At 59.2% G+C, this 17,487-nt stretch overlaps 4 protein-coding genes across 4 annotated transcripts; 2 read left to right on the top strand and 2 right to left on the bottom strand.

The window, feature by feature from the left end:
• Positions 1-640: 640 nt before the first annotated feature.
• On the top strand, positions 641-4,410 carry SCHCODRAFT_02636695 (uncharacterized protein; the record flags this gene model as incomplete). The annotated part of the gene is made up of 2 exons (XM_050345927.1): positions 641-1,004; positions 4,137-4,410. Coding segments are annotated over exons 1-2 (501 nt in total), but the record flags the coding sequence as incomplete, so codon positions are not given.
• Positions 4,411-8,989: 4,579 nt separating this feature from the next.
• SCHCODRAFT_02513229 (uncharacterized protein) lies at positions 8,990-9,490 on the top strand (the record flags this gene model as incomplete). The annotated part of the gene is made up of 1 exon (XM_050343285.1): positions 8,990-9,490. A coding segment is annotated over one exon (501 nt), but the record flags the coding sequence as incomplete, so codon positions are not given.
• A 168-nt stretch (positions 9,491-9,658) lies between these two features.
• SCHCODRAFT_02601947 (uncharacterized protein) lies at positions 9,659-10,842 on the bottom strand (the record flags this gene model as incomplete). Its single annotated transcript, XM_003028968.2, has 3 exons — positions 9,659-10,525; positions 10,583-10,659; positions 10,707-10,842. The coding sequence occupies 3 exons, from the start codon at positions 10,840-10,842 to the stop codon at positions 9,659-9,661; spliced, it is 1,080 nt and encodes a 359-aa protein (XP_003029014.1).
• A 680-nt stretch (positions 10,843-11,522) lies between these two features.
• On the bottom strand, positions 11,523-15,409 carry SCHCODRAFT_02712302 (uncharacterized protein; the record flags this gene model as incomplete). The annotated part of the gene is made up of 3 exons (XM_003028969.1): positions 11,523-11,570; positions 12,324-14,164; positions 14,197-15,409. The coding sequence occupies 3 exons, from the start codon at positions 15,407-15,409 to the stop codon at positions 11,523-11,525; spliced, it is 3,102 nt and encodes a 1,033-aa protein (XP_003029015.1).
• Between the last annotated feature and the right edge of the window lie 2,078 nt (positions 15,410-17,487).

The following is a 17,487-nucleotide window of genomic DNA, read 5'->3' as shown; positions in this document are numbered from 1 at the left end:
TCACGCGCCGTCCCCGACGTCGGGAAGGGCACGCGGCGCGCGCATCACGGCCGCGGCGCCGGATAAGGCAGGAAAACGGCGGCACCGGCGTCTCTGTCGGCAGGGGGCTCGGCATTTGCTGGGCTCGACAACCGCATCGTGAGATTTCAACCCGGGGTATGACAAGTGTCAGGTGGGTTTAAACCCAGCTTACTGCACAAGGTGCCTGAAGGACGAAGTACGCAAGGCGGCGGAGGCGATGAAGAAGCATGCCGACGCGAAGCGAGGCATCACACCCGACTGGAAGAAAGGCGCGCGATGTCAAAAGTAGGGTATAGAGGGGCGAGTCTGCCTCCTCCTATGGGTGGACGGTTTGCCTCGCGTCCACGCTTTTGGTCCGCCTTCCTATTCGGGAAGAACTTTCCCACGCCGCTCCGGGGGCGTCCGTATTTATCCTTACTGTACATCTCTTTTCCCTCAGTCGCTATTCCACTAGCAGGAAGACTGAGGGTATGTTATCTCACTTACTATACTCATACTATTTACTGACTGTACTTTAGTCTTGCGCGTCCTGCGCTTCTTTAGGTATGAATATCAGTCGCTATTCCACTAGCAGGAAGACTGAGGTCTTGCGCGTCCTGCGCTTCTTTAGGTATGAATATCAGTCGCTATTCCACTAGCAGGAAGACTGAGGTCTTGCGCGTCCTGCGCTTCTTTAGCTCGTGAGAGGTTATGAGCCCCGTGGCCTAAAATCGAGCAAGACTTCGATCTGCGACTCACTCTATCCCACTCTGCGCCATGGCTCCCAAGGACAGCAAGGTCCCGACGCTCACCGATGCGGCGGACTGGCCGCTCTGGCGCCTCCGGGTCACCGACGCCCTCAACAGGGACGATCTCACCTCCATGGTGACTGGATCGGAAAAATCCCCTCCCCCTGAGATCGCGGTGACTCCACCAACGCCGACAACGTCCTCTCCCCCGTCCACGTCACCTGGCGCTCCGGCGACCACCACCCACCATATGCTGTACGGACTTTAAATAATGTCTGGGATATATCCCCCCACCGCTTTTCAAAGCTGGCGGGGTCCGGCAATTTCCGAGGTTCGCCCTCTTGAGCGGGCCCTCGGCAAGGGTCGGCACGGTCTGAAAATACGGCACGTGGCCCTCAGACCGCGCGAAATGTGTTATTTTCCTCGAAAATTCTTGAGGGCGCGCCGGAATTGTCGATTGCGCTTGCGGCAGCGCGTGGCGCCTCGATCCCGAGACCACGTGACCTCCCCGCCCGCCACCCCGAGCGCGCGCACCCTGTCGTTGCGTTGTGAATGGCGCACTGTCGTGTACAGTACTAGATGTTTAGTCTAGAATATGACAATACAGGTGTAGATGGCTTGCATTGCAGAAAAAACGCGCCAAAACGCGTCAAAAACGCGATTGAAAATTTTCACTGTGCCAAGCGCTGCGATTGCACGAGAGAAAGCGCGAGGAGGCCAAGCACGCGTGCTTGGGGGAGAGGGAAAAGTGATTCGGCGCGTGAAAAACGCGCTATACCCGTCACGAGGGGATGGGGGAGGATGGTGAAGGTCAGGCAAGGGATCGGCAAGCGCGTGAGGCGCGGGGAACGCGATACGCAGTCTGCGCGCGTAAAATCGCGTAGATGCGGAGGAAGAGGGGCTACATAGGATCGAAAGGTGGCGGAAGGGAGGACGGGGCACGCAGATCGCGTGGGATGCGCATCGCGCGCGGAGGCGATCGGCCCTCGCGCGTCGAGCACGCGTCCGGATGCGTCGCGAAGAAGGCTGAGAAAGAGGTGGAAGGGGAAAGGGGAGTTGGGGAGTAGTAGACGTTGGATTTAGGATGCCGAGGGGGGTGAGTGGGAGGGGGGAGGGTAATAGGGATGGGGGCCAAGTGAGGGGAAGGCGAGAGCGTGCGACGCGCTCATCGAATCATGCTGGCAGCACAGCTCGCATGTGCATAGTGTCTGAGCATGCGAGCTGTCCCGCACGCCCCCGCGAGGGGGGCGCAGTAGGCAAGGGAAGGGAGGTGGTGGTGAGATCACCCTACCCCCTCCCTCGGCGCGGTGCTGCACTTGCTTGAGGAGGAGCTCACCGCCCCCTCCCAGCGCTTAGATAGTCCTATATGAGCAATGAGTACTCGTCGCAATGTACGGCGCAGCCACGCACCTGCACCCTGCGCGCTCGCCCTCCCTATTCCCTCACGCCGAATCGTCGCCGATCATCGTGTTATGCGCCGTTACCATGCGCGATCTGCAGGATTCCATCTTGAGGAACGCTCTCAAGGTCAAAAACGAGTTATAGAAGGTAGGGGGGCAGAAAGGGGGGCGCGGCGGCGATGCGATATGGCGTGGAGGTGGTGGGAGGAGAAACGATGTAATTCGGGACCGTAAACTGCGTGATTCGGGACCGCGCTGTCATCTCTCGGCGACACCCGCAGGTTGTACTAGCACAAGCAGCGGTTGAATAATACACGGAGTATATACCGGGGCTACTACTGTATGGATATCCGAAGACAGAACTAGATTAGCGATTCCTAGTGATTTTATATAGCACGAAGTTTGAGGGAAGTCGGGTATGCATTTGGGTTGCGATTCATACAGGTCAATGGTTTATTCCTGAGTGAACTGACCGATTGACTTCAGATAAGCTGCTGGAAATACTGGGAGATGTACTATAGACTACCTTTATGCACTTTCTTGGAGGATTGGGTGCTTTAGACAGGGGGGAATCACGAAAAGGTGCTGAAAGCAGTGCTTTGGGCAATTAATTCGCCAATATCTCGTGAACTATAGATCACAGTCGTACCAAATTTCATGCCAAAGTATATATACTATACTACTAGCTACCCTCCAAAATTCAGAGCGCGAACCGCCGGGGATGGCCCTCAGTTTCTGACCGAGTCCCGAGGACGCGTCCCCTTCAACGCGTCGCGTGACGTGACGTAACGCGTCGCTCCTTCCTTTCCACCACCGCCCTCCCCGAACATCCCGTCCTCTACCTCGCGCGGACAGTTGCCGAAGACGACAGAGACGAAGGATAAAGGCAGGGGGGGGGCTCAAAAGAGCCCCCAAGGTACGTCTGAAAAGCCCCTCCAGTCAAATTATGAACTGACAAAAAATTTTCAACACGTCGCTCGTGTTGACAACACGAGCGACGCGTTGCCTGCAGCTCAGCGGCCCTCCTCCGAGGGTAGCGGGACGCGCAGCTCAAGCAGGGACCCCCCCTCCCGCCCACCTTCCATTCCGACAGCCGCCGTCGCCGCCGCCTAACCTGCGCGAGGCGACCAGCCGCCCCCACCCTCCCACCCTCTGCGCTCGCGCGACGCCCCACCCCGTACCCCCTATCCTCTCCCCTAATACGCCGTTACCACCTTCGCCAAGTGAGGTATAGGGGTAAGGAGGGGATTGGACAAGGGGCGGGCTGCGCGCCCGCTGATCGCGCAGAAACGAGGTGCGGAGGCGGCGGTGACGGGAGGGGCACCCACCCAGCAGACCATGCGCCTGCAGCGTGCCCTCAGCGCGCCCCCACCTTCCTCGCCGCCGCACGCCACGCCACTCGAGACCACCAAACACCCCATCACCCGAAGGGTGCCAGTTGCGGACCACCCCCACGCCATAGGTGGCCGTAGGCCCCTGCTCCTTTGAATACGGTCATCCCTCCTCCACCCCATCCCCTCATTTCCGTGTCGTGCTGCGTCGTCACCCGACACCTCTGCCCGCGCAGTCTCGGTCGTCGTCGCGTGCTCGCACGCACACCCTCGTAGGTAGTAGTACATCACGTTCGCGCTGTAGGCGTGAACGTGGCTTCTATATATCTATATATTTTTCATTGCCAATCCATACGACCGGGAACAAGGCGCGACAGCACGGAAGGATGGGGCGGCGGCGCGCTATCACGCGCGTGCGAAGAGGCGTGCTCGTGCTCCCGCATCATACACAAAAATCGCCAAAATTCCGAATTAAAAGTCCAGAAAACCACAAAAATGCGGTCTGCGGGCATTTGATCTTATTAAATCTAGGATTTTGAGGCGTTAGTGAGTCAGCAGTGGCCGGAAATTGCCGGGCTGGGACAGGCCCCCGCCAGCTTTGAAAAGCGGTGGTGGGCCATATCCTGGTTGATATTTAATATGGCGTACAGCAGCAGCTGCACCACCACATCCACAGGATTGGGCTCCTCCTCCACCACTCACCAAGTTGCGCAGAGGGAGACCTGGTCCTGGCGGAACGCCCGCGCCCTCTCCACCATCCGGGAGCACCTCTCGAATGACATCGCCCTCGAGCTCCACGAGTACCAGCACGCAAGCGAACTCTGGGAGAAGCTCGTCGAGAAGTTCGAGCAGACCAACACCAGCGAGATGGCAGTCACCGAACTGATCAAGATCTTCCGCGCGAAGCTCGCCGACGCCGACGATGGAGACGTCTCCCGCGAGGCGATGAGCGCGCACATCCACCGCGTTCGGCAGTCGGTCACCCAGCTCGCCACCCTCGGCTATCCCCTCAACGCCAATCTCGTCCCCCTCATCCTCCTCGCCTCCCTTCCCAGCTCGGAGAAGTGGAAGATCGTCTCATCCGGCATCTCGGCGGGCAGCTCCAAGGCCACGCCCCTCACCCTCTCCTACGTCGAGGCAAAGCTGATGGCGCAGGTGACCAGCAAGGAGGACTCGGACGATGAGCAGGCATACGCCGCCTCCTCTTCTCGCGCGCCCCCACCGCGCAAGCCCAAGGACAAGGGCAAGAAGAAGGGTAAGGGTAAGGCGACCTGCGTCATCCACGGCGAGGGGCACTCCACTGAGGAGTGCAAGACGATCCTTGGGCAGAAGGAGAAGGCGCTGAAGAAGCGGAAGGAGCGGGCGGCGGAGAAGGCGAAGGCGAACAAGGTGAAGGACTCGGACTCGGATTCGGACTCGGACTCGGACTCGGATGTAGACGACACGCATGTAACCGTCTCGCGCCGTGCCTACAAGAAGATTTCCGCCTATGTCCAGTCTGATCCAAAGCGACCGCAGCGACACCAAGGTTCGCACATCGTCGACTCGGGTGTGTCAAAGACCATGACCCCCGATGAGCGCCTCTTCGACGACAGCACTTACCGTGTCCTTGACCCGCCGCGCAACATCTACCTCGGGAATGAGTCCGTCATCAAGGCAGTAGGCATTGGCACTGCCTGCTTCGCCTCTAAGACACCGGACGGTGTGCGCGCGCTTACTATTCGGAAGACACTGCATGTCCCCGACCTCGCGTTGACGCTCATCTCGGTGCCCCAGATCACCAAGCGTGGTCTGCGCGTGTCCTTTAAGGACAACGCCTGTACTATCCGCGACTCCTCCGGCGATATCGCCTGTGTCGCAACGCGCAAACACGGTCTCTATCACGTCGACTGCCAGCCCATCGGCACGGATGAGCGCGCCTTCACCGCCATCGACATCAACCGGCTGCACCAGATCATGGGCCATACGAACTTCAAGAGCCTGCGCAACATGGTCCGACATGGGCAGCTCGGGGAGGTCGACACGCTTACCGGCATCCCATCCTTCTGTGAGCCCTGCGTCATGGGCAAGATGAAGAAGCTCCCCTTCAAGCGGAGCACCACGCCCGCCTCGCGCCCGCTCCAGTTTGTCTCCTGCGACGTTGGTGGCCCCGTCGACCCCGCTGCCATTGGCGGCTACCTCTACTGGATCGTCATCGTCTGCCACTACTCCTCGGGCATCTACACGCTCTTCACAAAGAAGAAGTCGGAGGTCTACAAGAAGCTCCGTCAGTGGCGCATCGACATGGAGCATCAGCACCGCGACTCTATCGAGCAGTGGGAGTGGCTCCCCGGCTGGGTTGAGTTCACCCGCACAGACGGCGGTGGCGAGTTCTGCTCGAACAAGATGGAGGCCGAGTTCCGGCGACGTGGTATCATCCACGAGACGACGGCGCCCTACACACCTGAGCAGAACGGCATAGCGGAGCGTATGAACCAGACGCTGGTCACCCGGGCGATCGCTAACCTCTGCGCGGCCAAGCTTCCCCGGAAGTACTGGATGTACGCGATGGAATATGCCACCGACATGATCAACCTATCGCCCGCCAGCCGCCAGAAGGGAGAACTGCCTATCAACCGCATGCGCAAGGTCAAGCGCCCTATTGACGTCCACGCCCTGCACCCCTTTGGCTGCCCTGCCTACCCGCTCATCCCAAAGAAGAAGCGGAAGGGCAAGTTCGCCGACCGCGCCCGCCGGTGCATCCTCATAGGCTACGCTTGGTCTGAGGGCACAAAGGCGTACAAGCTCCTCGAGATCGCCACTCAGAAGATCATCACCTCCCGGCACGTCAAGTTCGACGACGCCTCCCCCTCTCCTGACGAGATGCGCGCGGGCGAAGACGATGTGTCCGCCGAGCAGTGGGAGGACTTTGGCAAGTACTTCCGTCTGCCGCCCAAGGACACTCCTGCACCAGGTGCGGGCAGTGACAGCGAGGACGATGACGACGACGATGCGCCGGCCCAGCCACCTGCAGCCGGGTCAGTGGGAGCACCTCGTCCACCCACGCCAGAGCCAGTGGGAGATAATCGTCCGCCTTCACCTGACTCGGACGGGCCACCGCCTCCTCCGCGTCCACCTAAGACGCGCATACCGCGCCGGTCCCTGCCACCGGCCACACCTCCGCCAGCTCCTGCCCCCGCCGCTGGTCCATCACGCCGCCCTGGCCTTCGCAAGCCAGAAGAGCGAACAGCGAACCAGCACAAGGACCAGGGCTACATCAATGATTGGGAGCGGCAGGAAAACCACCGGAAGGTGTCCGCTCAGCAGCGGAAGCAGCGCGAACTAAGCATCCGCGTGCGCGAGCAGCAACTAGAGGACAATCGCCGACGTCAAGAGCAGCCGCCTCAGGCAGAAGCTCCTCCTCCGCCTCCCGCACCAGCTCCCGAACCAGAACCTGCACCAGCGCCTAACCAGGGGGGTGGGGATCCCCCGGATCAACCCGATGAAGAGGGCGAGTCAGTGAACTTTGCTTTTCTCAATGACGAACTCTTCGCGGGTGCAGCATCTGGTGGTCAGTCGAGCAGCGGCGCGCGGAAGATTCCCACCACTTGGAAACAAGCCATGGCAAGCCCAGAGTGCGACAAGTGGTTGGATGCGCAGTCGGAGGAGTTGAACAGCTTCAAGCTGAACGATGTCTACGAGGAGGTACCCATCCCGGAGGGCGTCAAGCCGATCACCTCCAAGCATGTCTTCTCCTTGAAGGAGGATGCTCAAGGGAACATTGAGCGGTACAAGGTGCGCATTGTGGCACGCGGCTTCACTCAGCAGGAAGGAGTCGACTACCAGGACACCTTTGCGCCCGTCGCTAGCCTGGAGTCCATCCGCATCATCCTCGCTCTCGCCGTCCGCCTTGGTCTTTACACAGACCAGATGGACGTGAACACCGCGTACCTCAACGGCGAGCTGCTACAGACGCTGTACATGCTTCCCCCGACCGGTGTCGACATCCGGGAGGGCTACTGCTGGCGACTCAAGAAGTCTGTCTATGGCCTCAAGCAGGCTGGTCGCGCGTGGAACCAGACGCTCCACAACAAGCTCGACAAGCTCGGGTTTGTGCGCTCGGAGACTTGCCTCTACGTCTTCCGGGACGGTAAGCAGGTCTGCTTCCTCGTCGTCTACGTCGACGACCTACTCCTCGCCGCCACCTCGCGTCCTTTCATGGACAGCATCAAGAAGAAGCTCACTGCCTCCTTCAAGATGCGCGACTTGGGTCCCGCCAAGTACCTCCTGGGCATCGAGATCATCCGGCACCCGGGAAAGCGCACGATCTCCCTCTCCCAGAGGAAGTACATCGACACCGTGCTTGAGCGCTATGGCATGTCGGACTGCACGGGCGTCAGCACCCCCATGTCCACAAGTACTCGCATCTCCGCTGATGACCCTAACGACAACGAGGTGCACACTCATATGGCCTTGGTCCCCGGAGGTCCCGTCGTCTCCTACCAGAGCGTAGTGGGCTCGCTCATGTACGGGATGATGGGCACCCGACCGGATACCGCCTATGTGGTGGGGGTTCTTGGCCGCTATAGCGCCGCCCCCAAGGCCTGCCATTGGGAACTGGCCAAGCGCGTCCTCCGGTACCTCAAGAAGACGCGTGACTGGTGCCTTGTCTATGATGGCGCTGACGCTGGCATGGACCTCGACTTCCATGGCTACACCGACGCTGACTGGGGCGGATGCAACGACACGTCCAAGTCTACCTCCGGCTTCGTGTTCATCTCAAGTCGGGGCGCCATTGGTTGGTCCAGCAAGCGGCAGTCCATGGTCTCTCTCTCTTCTACCGAGTCGGAGTACATTGGTCTAGCTAATGCTGGCCAGCATTTGGCGTGGCTCCGCTCATTCTTTGAGGAGTTGGGACGTCCGCAGGCCGGTGCCACCGAGCTTAGGTGTGACAACCGCGCGGCCATCATCCTCAGCCAGGATGCTCAGTTCCGGGCTCGGACCAAGCACATCCAGCGGAAGTACCACTACATCCGCGATGGGCTGGTTGCCACCGGCGAGTGCGTCGTCCTCTGGTACCCCACGGACGAGATGGTTGCGGACATCTTTACCAAGGCACTACCTCATGAGAAGCATCTCAAGTTCTGCCAAGGTATGGGTTTACGGCCAGACTCGAGTGGGAGTGTCAAAAGTAGGGTATAGAGGGGCGAGTCTGCCTCCTCCCATGGGTGGACGGTTTGCCTCGCGTCCACGCTTTTGGTCCGCCTTCCTATTCGGGAAGAACTTTCCCACGCCGCTCTGGGGGCGTCCGTATTTATCCTTACTGTACATCTCTTTTCCCTCAGTCGCTATTCCACTAGCAGGAAGACTGAGGGTATGTTATCTCACTTACTATACTCATACTATTTACTGACTGTACTTTAGTCTTGCGCGTCCTGCGCTTCTTTAGGTATGAATATCAGTCGCTATTCCACTAGCAGGAAGACTGAGGTCTTGCGCGTCCTGCGCTTCTTTAGCTCGTGAGACGCGAGTCATGCTGGACTTGCGAAACATCAAGACGAAAAGGCCAACGAAGAAGCTCGATTACAAACGACTAGGACCATTCACCGTCGAGAAAAAAGTCGGCTCACACGCGTATCGACTCAAACTGCCGAAAACCATGTCGAGGATCCACCCCGTCTTCCACGTTTCCCTCCTGCATGAAATACCAGCAGACACTTTCGCGCGCCGGCCACCTGAAAAAGCGCCGCCAGTGGAAATAGATGAGGAGGGCTATGAGCAGTACGAAGTAAGGGAGATTCTGGACTGTAAGGTCGTAGGGAAGAAGGGAACCAAGCGCAAGGTTAAATACTTCGTCGACTGGGAAGGATTTGGTCCTGAAGCACGCACGTGGGAGCCAGCGGAAGGACTCGCCAACGCTAAGAAGAAGGTGGACGCCTTCCACGCGACCCACCCAGATAAACCGCGTACGGTGGAGGAGTGGGACGTGAAGCCAAGCGCTCCCAAGGGGAGGAAGGGGAGGAAAAAATAGACGGCGAGGGCTGGCGAAACCTAACTTATAGACCGGCGCACGAGAATACACACGAAAAAGTCACCCACAAAAACAACAAACATCGCATGCACACACCTACGAGTTACAACAACAGTACGGAGACCAAGATACAGCGCAGAAAACTACAAGTCCACATCCCCACGGCAATCAGTCATCCACGTCGCTCATGTCGACAACCCCAGCTCCAGCGACAACCCCGCCAACCTCAGCGTCTTCGACATAACCCAGAATCATCCCACCGTCGTCCTCGCCATCAACAGATCCCAACGCACGCACGTTCGACCCCTCCCCGCCAATCGCAACATCGTCCTCCGCGCCCGACATCGCCTCACCCTCCATATCCGCCATCGCCTCCTCCTCGGCGTCCGTCTCCTCACCGCTACTAAAGTCGCCATCCATATCGCCAGCGAGAGCGCCCTCGAGGGGACCAAAACGCGCGATATAAGACCGGAGCCGATCAAGGATATGCCGATAAACCTCGCCAGGGACGCGAGAACTATGGGCCTCGAGCAGATCCCCCAGCCTCGAGCGAAGGCGTTGAAGGACACGGGCCGAGTCGAACCAAAGGCGGGCGAGCTCACGGCGGGCCTCACGAGCATCTTCCTCGGCTTCCTGAAGGGCGACACGGGTGAAGCGCAACTCGTCCAAACGACCACGAAGGTTGGAATTGAGGCTGTTGACATCGCGCCGGGCACGACGCCAGCGGGTCTGGAAGAAGCGGAAGCGGAGGGAGGCGGAGGAGCGCTCATCGGTGGCGTTGGCCAGCGCGACCTGGAGCTCAGAAACCCGCCGATTGGCGTCGCCAAGTTCGGTGGTCAAGCAATCCACGAGATCATCGAGATGTTGGATACGGGAAGCCTGAGAGGCGGAGTTGGTCTTCACGCGCCGTAGCTCCTGGTCCTGCTCCATCAGACGCGAGCACACCCCGCTCAAGGTACGCTCAGTGCGGTCCAGAGACGCGCGAAGACCCGCCGAGTCGCCCCGCTCCCGCTGGAGCGCGCGAAAGAGGGCACCCTACGACCAAAAGGGGAAAGTCAGCGGGACAGTCGCGCTATCGACGCCAGCATGCACCTCGTCGGAACCCAGCCCCACGCCTCGAAGCGGAGAATCGCCACCAGCCGATTGACCGACGCGCGAATGGAGAGCGGCTACAAACAGTGAGCACAGCACCTCCCGAGGGCAGCGGGTCACGCACCAAAGACGTCCGAAGAGAGCGCCGGAAGGACCGACGAGGAGAAGGAGGGCTGGAGTTGTGGCACCACGACGTTGGCACCAAGGAGCATGGAAGGAGGAACGGCGTGGGGAGAAGGAGACTTAGAAGGGGGCGCCATCGATGGAAGGAGGGAGCTGGAGAAGAGGTCCAAAAACATGGGTATAAGTAGGACTCCCAGAAACGCCTCGAACCGAAGGCCTGGAGACGGTGCGGATACCACGACGAGAGAGGGAGGGGGGACTATCCGACTCCGCTACTCAAAACGCCTCGGCTACGCCATCGATAGGGACCTTCGATGGTACTAGCAAGCTTCCGCGAACCGAGGTCTTCCCATCCAGGGTGGGGGGCGGAGGGCCGTAGGAGAGCTCATGGACGAGGGTCGGACGTAGGTCGTAAGAGGCGAGGATGAAGGAACTCCTTATCGCCTCCCCGCTGATCGACACGCGAACCGAAAATTCGGCAATTTCCGCGGCATGTGCCCTTCCAGGTTCGAATCACGGACTAGGTACCACAAATTTACGCTACTTGACTCGGGGAGTCTCGCTAGAGGGGGGGGTACTGTCACGACCCGTTCCTTTCCTCCCTCTCAGGACACCTACCATCTTATCTTATCTTACTTACCTCTTACTACGCATGGTTACTCCTTTATAAGGCTGGCCTGACCATGAGGCCACCTTAGACTTGGTATTCTAGTTACTTGACTCAGTTGTGCTTGACTCTTCTCTCTTCTATCTTCTCTTGAATCTTATTCTTCTGATCTCTATTGCGCCTCGACCCGCTCGTGCCACCGCCGAGTATTCACTCGTCGTTCACGCCGCGCCGACTGCGCCAACCCTTGAGCCGAGCCTAACAGCGGGCGATGTAGCGGGTCAAACCCAGGAAACGGCGGAGGTCAGTGGCGTTCCGCGGCGTAGGCCAGGCCACCACCGCGTCGACCTTCGAGGACTGCGCCTCGATACCGCGCCGAGAAATGTGGTGACTGAGGAAGTCGAGGGACGAGAGGAAGAAGGCGCACTTCTTCGGGTTACAAAAGAGGCGAGCTTTCCGGAGCGTGGCAAGAATGAGGCGAACGTGAGCGGCGTGCTCCTCCACAGTGTCCGACCAGATAATAATGTCATCCAAGTAAATGTAGCAGAACTTGCCGAGGAAGGGGCGCAGTGCGTCCGTCACCCGACGCTGATGCACAGGGGGCGCGTTCTTGAACCCTTGGGGCATGACAAGCCACTCATACAACCCGAGTGGCGTGGTGACGGCCGTGAGCGGGATAGATTCGGGGTCGAGCTTAGTCTGGTAGAAGGAGTCCGTCATGTCCATTTTGCCCCAGATGGAGCCAGTGCCAGCCGCGGCGAGAATGTTGTCGACGCGGGGAATGGGGTGGCGGTCGGTGACCGTGACCGCGTTGAGCAGGCGGTAGTCATTAACCCAACGAGGGAGCGCGGTCTTGTCTGCCTTTGGCGTGAGGAAGGCGGGCGAAGCAAAGGAAGACGAGGAAGGACGGATACGGCCAGCATTGAGGTGTCGCTGGATCAAGGTCTCCCAAGCCTCGCGGTACTTCCGGGGAGATGGGTAGGTCCGTTTAGAGAGCTCGAAATCACGCACACGCAAGTCGATCTTGCACAAGTGCGTATTGTCCAGATCGTCGACGTGAGCAATAGGCCCAAAGACGTCCTGGAAATCGCTCTTGATCTCCTCACTCATAGCCTCGAGCTTGGCTTTATGTTCGAGGGTTTTGATCGTCTCCAGGATCGCGCAAACAAATCGAGAAGGGTGGCGGGGCGGGGTAGTGTGCGCGTCGCACGCTACCCGGCGGCCCGCCAACATCTCATTCAACTCGGAGACAACAGCTAAGCGATCACTACAAATCTGTATACGGCGGTCCTTGGGCGAAGTACGGGTCGTAGCGGTGGCGGGGGAGGCAGGCAAGCGAGGCAGGTGCAAGATATCAAAACCAGTAGCCATGCAGATAACAGAGGGGTCGAAGACACGAGAGCGCGAGGCAGGGTCACGGCGAAGCGAGTACGAGATACGGAAGTCGTTCAGAGCGAGGAAAGGGAGCCCGAGAAGGAGGGGAACATGTAGCGAGGGAGCAATAAGGGCCTTAACGGTATGCGACTGGAAAGAAAGCGAGCGGTCTTGCAAGGAAAGAAGCGAGTACGAGTCAATCGAGAGTTCAACCTTAGCACCGTCTGGGCCGTCCATGGCCACGCCGAGGAGCTCCGGTTCTGCGAGGCGGTGGACCTGGAGGCGCAGCTGACTACGCAAGTCCTCCCTGATGAGCACAAAGGGTGAGCCGTCGTCAATGAGCGCGCGGACACGCGTGGCAAGGGAGGACTCAGGGGACCCGACGACACATTTCCAGAACAAGTGTGGCAGGGCGTGTGGGATGGCATGAGCGTGATGGGTGCCGACAGCACCGGGAACGGGAGGTAGCGGGTGGTGCAGCGGGGGCAGCGGAGCACGGGCGAGAGCACATACCTCGGTAGCGGCCGGGGCAGCGTCAGTCAAGCTGGCGCGAGCCTTCCCCTTCCCCATGGTAGCGGGGCGTTCGGAGAGGGTGCGCGCTCTAGCGGGGCTGGAGGAAGAGACGTCGGTACGCGCCGCACGAGCGCGCGGCGCTGGCGACGGGCTGGGCGGTGTAGGGGGCGGGCTGGGCACCGGGCTGTCCAGCGGCGTCAGGGGCGAGGAAGAGCGGTGGCGAGCAGGCGAGACGAGCGCGCGCTTGGAGGGACCGGCGGCAGGTGCGAACTCCACGGACAAGGACCGACGATGCTCAGGCGTAGTGGACACGGGCGACGCAGCGCGCGAGGGCAAGGCGGAGGAGCGACCGCGCATGATGGACCGAGGACGGGAGCGGACGGAGGCCGAGCGGGAACGCGAACACGAGCGGTCATTGACAACCTCACGACCAAAACCGGAGCGCGAGGGCGAGCGAGCACGCGAGAGTGACCGGCTGCTAGACCGCGCGTAAGCGCGAGCCTTGGACGTGCTGCAGTGCGTATGGATGACCGCGCCGTCGTCACGGTCACCGCGGAGGGCGCGAGAGCCAGAGCCTGCGGGAGGCGCGGGCTGGCTGATGTAGTCGTCGTTGTACCCCGCGTCGTCGTTGCTATAGTCACCGAAGGAGGCTGAGACGAAGTCGCGAGCAGGCTGGGAAGGAGCTGGTGCCGTGCGCGGGACGGTGGGCAGGCCCATGTCGCTGTGACGGCGGACGTTAGCGATGTGGTTAACACGCCCCCGCAGTCCAGTGGAAGCGTAGCTGCGTGCGAGGTCATTCTGAGTGTAGGCGATGTAGTTGACGGGCTGAGGCTGTGCGGGGGGACCCTCGAAGGACGAGTCCGGCGAGATGCGGGCAACCTGGGCAGGAACGGCGTTGACGCGCGTGCCGACGGGAATGCTATTGGCGTTCGTGGCGGGACCACGAGAGGAGCGCAGGTAGCGGGCTGTGTATAGGCAGGCGAGATGGTGAACGGACCCGGGTTGACGTTGGCGACGATCTCCTGGAGCGTGATGCCGCGGCGCTCCCTCTCCTCATTGTAATGAGTGAAGTACGTCTGCGCAATGAGGTAGTCCTCGACCTCGGTGCAGTCGAGCGGGAAGGGCGGCTTGAAGGACTGGCCCCGGTTAGGGCAGTCGGAGGCGCGATGATTGGCGCGGATCTCGAAGCAGAAGTAACACCCGCTGAAGATGGTGATAGTGATGAAGTGGCCAACGAGTCTTGGGTTGAGGTTGAGGGGAATGATGAGGACCTCCTTCTTAGCCAAGACATCCGCCTTGGTAAGCACCCGAGCAGGGGGGCGTGAGCTGATCGCGTTGACGGCCGTGACCTGGTTAGACCAGCGACGTGGAGGTGCGGACTGCTGGGCATAAGCGGGCTGCTGAGCATACGTCGACGAGCGAGGAGGCTGTGCGGCGTTGCTGGCGAAGGCGGGGCGCTTAGGCTCGGGCAGCTGAGCTGAGTGCGAAGCGGTGCTCAGGCTGCGCTTGCGCAGGTCGTTGTCGAGGGCCTTCATCCCGTCGCTCACAGCGTCAGCGAACTCGTCGAGAAAGTTGCGGTGCGCGTCCCAGGCGGTGGTCAAGACCGTCGTGAAGTCCTTGATGGATGCGTTGTACGCATCCACTGACACCTCGTCGCTCTCGTCCACGGTCAGGAGCGTCCACTTCAGGAGCTTGGCGAACTGGTCCTTGCTGCGGCAGAAGTTCGTGAACTTGCGGCCGAAGCTGAGGATGGTGCGCTCGATGATCTTCATCTGCGACACGCGCAGCTCGGCGGGGAGGTCGAAGTTAGACTCCTCAAGGCCGTTGTAGAAGTCCAAGGGGTGTTCCTTATCTGCGCGCGCACGATCCTGGAAGTTGTCGAAGAGCTTCGTGGAGCCGCCACGTATGAAGGTGTCCCTGAGCACGTCGAAGAACTGCTCGTAGGTCATCGTGCGGAAGGTGTACGATTTGGCGGCTGCAGTGCGGCGTAAGTCCTGCTGCATTTTGGGTGACTCAAAGGCGTGGATGAACGTGTCCATGATGTCCCCGTCCTGAAGCTTGGCGATGGTGCCGTACGAGCGGAAGGCGTGCAGAAGGCGTGCGCAGGTGCGTGGCCCTCCCAGGCTAGTCGCGGCTTCCTTCGAGTCTGCAACATGCGGCAGTCTCCCCTGGTTGGAGAAGACGCCTTCGGCGATCGTAGTAACGGGCATGTCTTCTGATGTGTCTGAGGAGGCAGGTGATGAGAGGAGCGGGGTGAGGGGCGAGTCGGGGGTGGTTGGGCGTGATGCGACGGGCTTGGGAGAGTCCGTATGTGAGACGGTCGTGGCGTGTGCAAAAGGTGGGAGAAGAGACTCTGGCTCGGCTCTGTTGTTCAGCGGTGCCGCTGATGACGAGGATAATGGGGTCGGCAGGGATTCAGAGGCAGATGGGAGAGGGAGCTGCGCCGGGGCACGGGGCCTTCTCTTCGTGGCTGGAGCGCGTGTGGCTGTGTTTGGCTTGGGGAATCGAGGCGATCGTCTGTCTCCGGGGTCAGCCATGCTGGTATCCGGTGAGCGGACAGTGCGCAGAAGGGTGAGCGGGGTGTGGGGAAAGGTGGGGGCAAACTCTACCGGAGGCAGAGTGGTGGGAACGGCGTCGGCGATATCAATATCAAGGGTGTTGCCGTGATAATGATCAGGGACCCACAACCGAGCGCGACGTTATGGCAGGTGGCTAGGAGGGCGAGGCGGCGGGTATTTCGAGAATCGCCTTAAGCGAGTTTGTATACCAGAATATATGTGGCTATATGCGTCAAAATAATGGCAGGGCGTGGCTAGTGGAGGCGGGAGCGTGGCAAGGCGTCTAGGGTGTGGCGGAGCGAGCAGAAAAGCAAATCGCCTAAGGCAATTATTGGAAAGGCGAGGCTATGGCAAGGGGTGGGGGTGTAGTGACCGTTCTCGACGAGGAAACGGGGTATATGCGGACGTCGACGACGTCAATGAGCAGTATGGCAGGTACGACACGGATAATGTTCAAAAAAAAGTGTAAAGCGGCCGCGAGGGCCGAACACTAAGAGGCGGACTCACACAGGTCAGAACAGAACTGTGTCGTATTCGGTGTGTGTGCGAGCGATGGTCGTGGTAAGAGTACAAGAAGCGTAAGGTAAGTATGTATGTGTGTGTGTATGTACGCTGTCCTCGGCGTCAGCCGAGTGTAATATGTGGTGTATGTGCGTCACGAGGAACGGTCACGTTACAGCTGGATGTTGTCACCATTGCCGGCACCGGCTCCGGCAAGACCAATCCCTTCATGCTCCTTCCCCTCGCACATCCCGGCAAGAAGATCATAGTCATATCACCTCTAAAGATGCTACAATATGATCAGTCTCAAAAGTGGTGCGTAGGAGGGCGAGTCTGCCTTCTCCCCAGTGATGCGCCACAAAGTGTTGCGTCACACAGTGGAGGTTCGACCCCTCCACCGTAACATAGCACTAGCGTCACGCTCCGGATTAGGAAGGTGCCCCTATCTGTAGATACAGGCGATGTGGCGCCTCGCTCCCAACTTCCCTCAGTCGCTATCTCCCTAGCAGGAAGACTGAGGTCTTGCGCGTCCTGCGCTCTTTTAGCTCGTGAAAGGTTATGCTCCTGGGGCACATAAACAATGCCTACTTAGATGTAACGTTCGTGTCACCGTCTGTAGTCTAAATCCACTTTATCTATCCCTCTTCTTCAGTCAGATTATTCTGGGCCGTAGAGTATTCTGTAGGCCAGAGTATTCTGGGCGGTAGAGTATTCTGGGCGGTAGAGTATTCTGTGGGTTAGAGTATTCTGTAGGTTAGAGTATTCTGTGGGTCAGAGTATTCTGTAGGTCAGAGTATTCTGTAGGTTAGAGTATTCTGGGCCGTAGATTAATCTGCGCCGTAGAGTATTCTGGGCTGTAGAGTATTCTGACATTGCTTCAGCTAGATTAATCTGTCTCTAGATAAATCTACCTCTTCCTTCCCATAGAATATTCTGCTTGACAGCATAATATGTTTCAGACAGTCTACTTTCTGTCACGCAGAATATTCTGTTTCCTGATTCAATGCATTTCCAGTATGCCAGATGTTTCATAACAGAAAGGTCAGGTAACTGCCACTAACATCAGTGCATGTGAGCTAGTCATTGGGTGGAATATGTTGTAATACTGGTCTTCTATCAGCACCGTTGCGCTTGTTCATCAATGATGGTAACAGTTAGTCATACTAGCATAACTAGTTGTCACTTTCCCCATCACCATCCTTCTCCTTCTCCTCACCGTCGTCCTTCTC

The sequence above is a fragment of the Schizophyllum commune genome (assembly GCF_000143185.2).
Source record: "Schizophyllum commune H4-8 unplaced genomic scaffold SCHCOscaffold_10, whole genome shotgun sequence".
NCBI lineage: Eukaryota > Fungi > Basidiomycota > Agaricomycetes > Agaricales > Schizophyllaceae > Schizophyllum > Schizophyllum commune.
The sequence above is the reverse complement of the archived record's forward strand: the minus strand, read 5'-3'. Positions and strand labels throughout refer to the sequence as shown.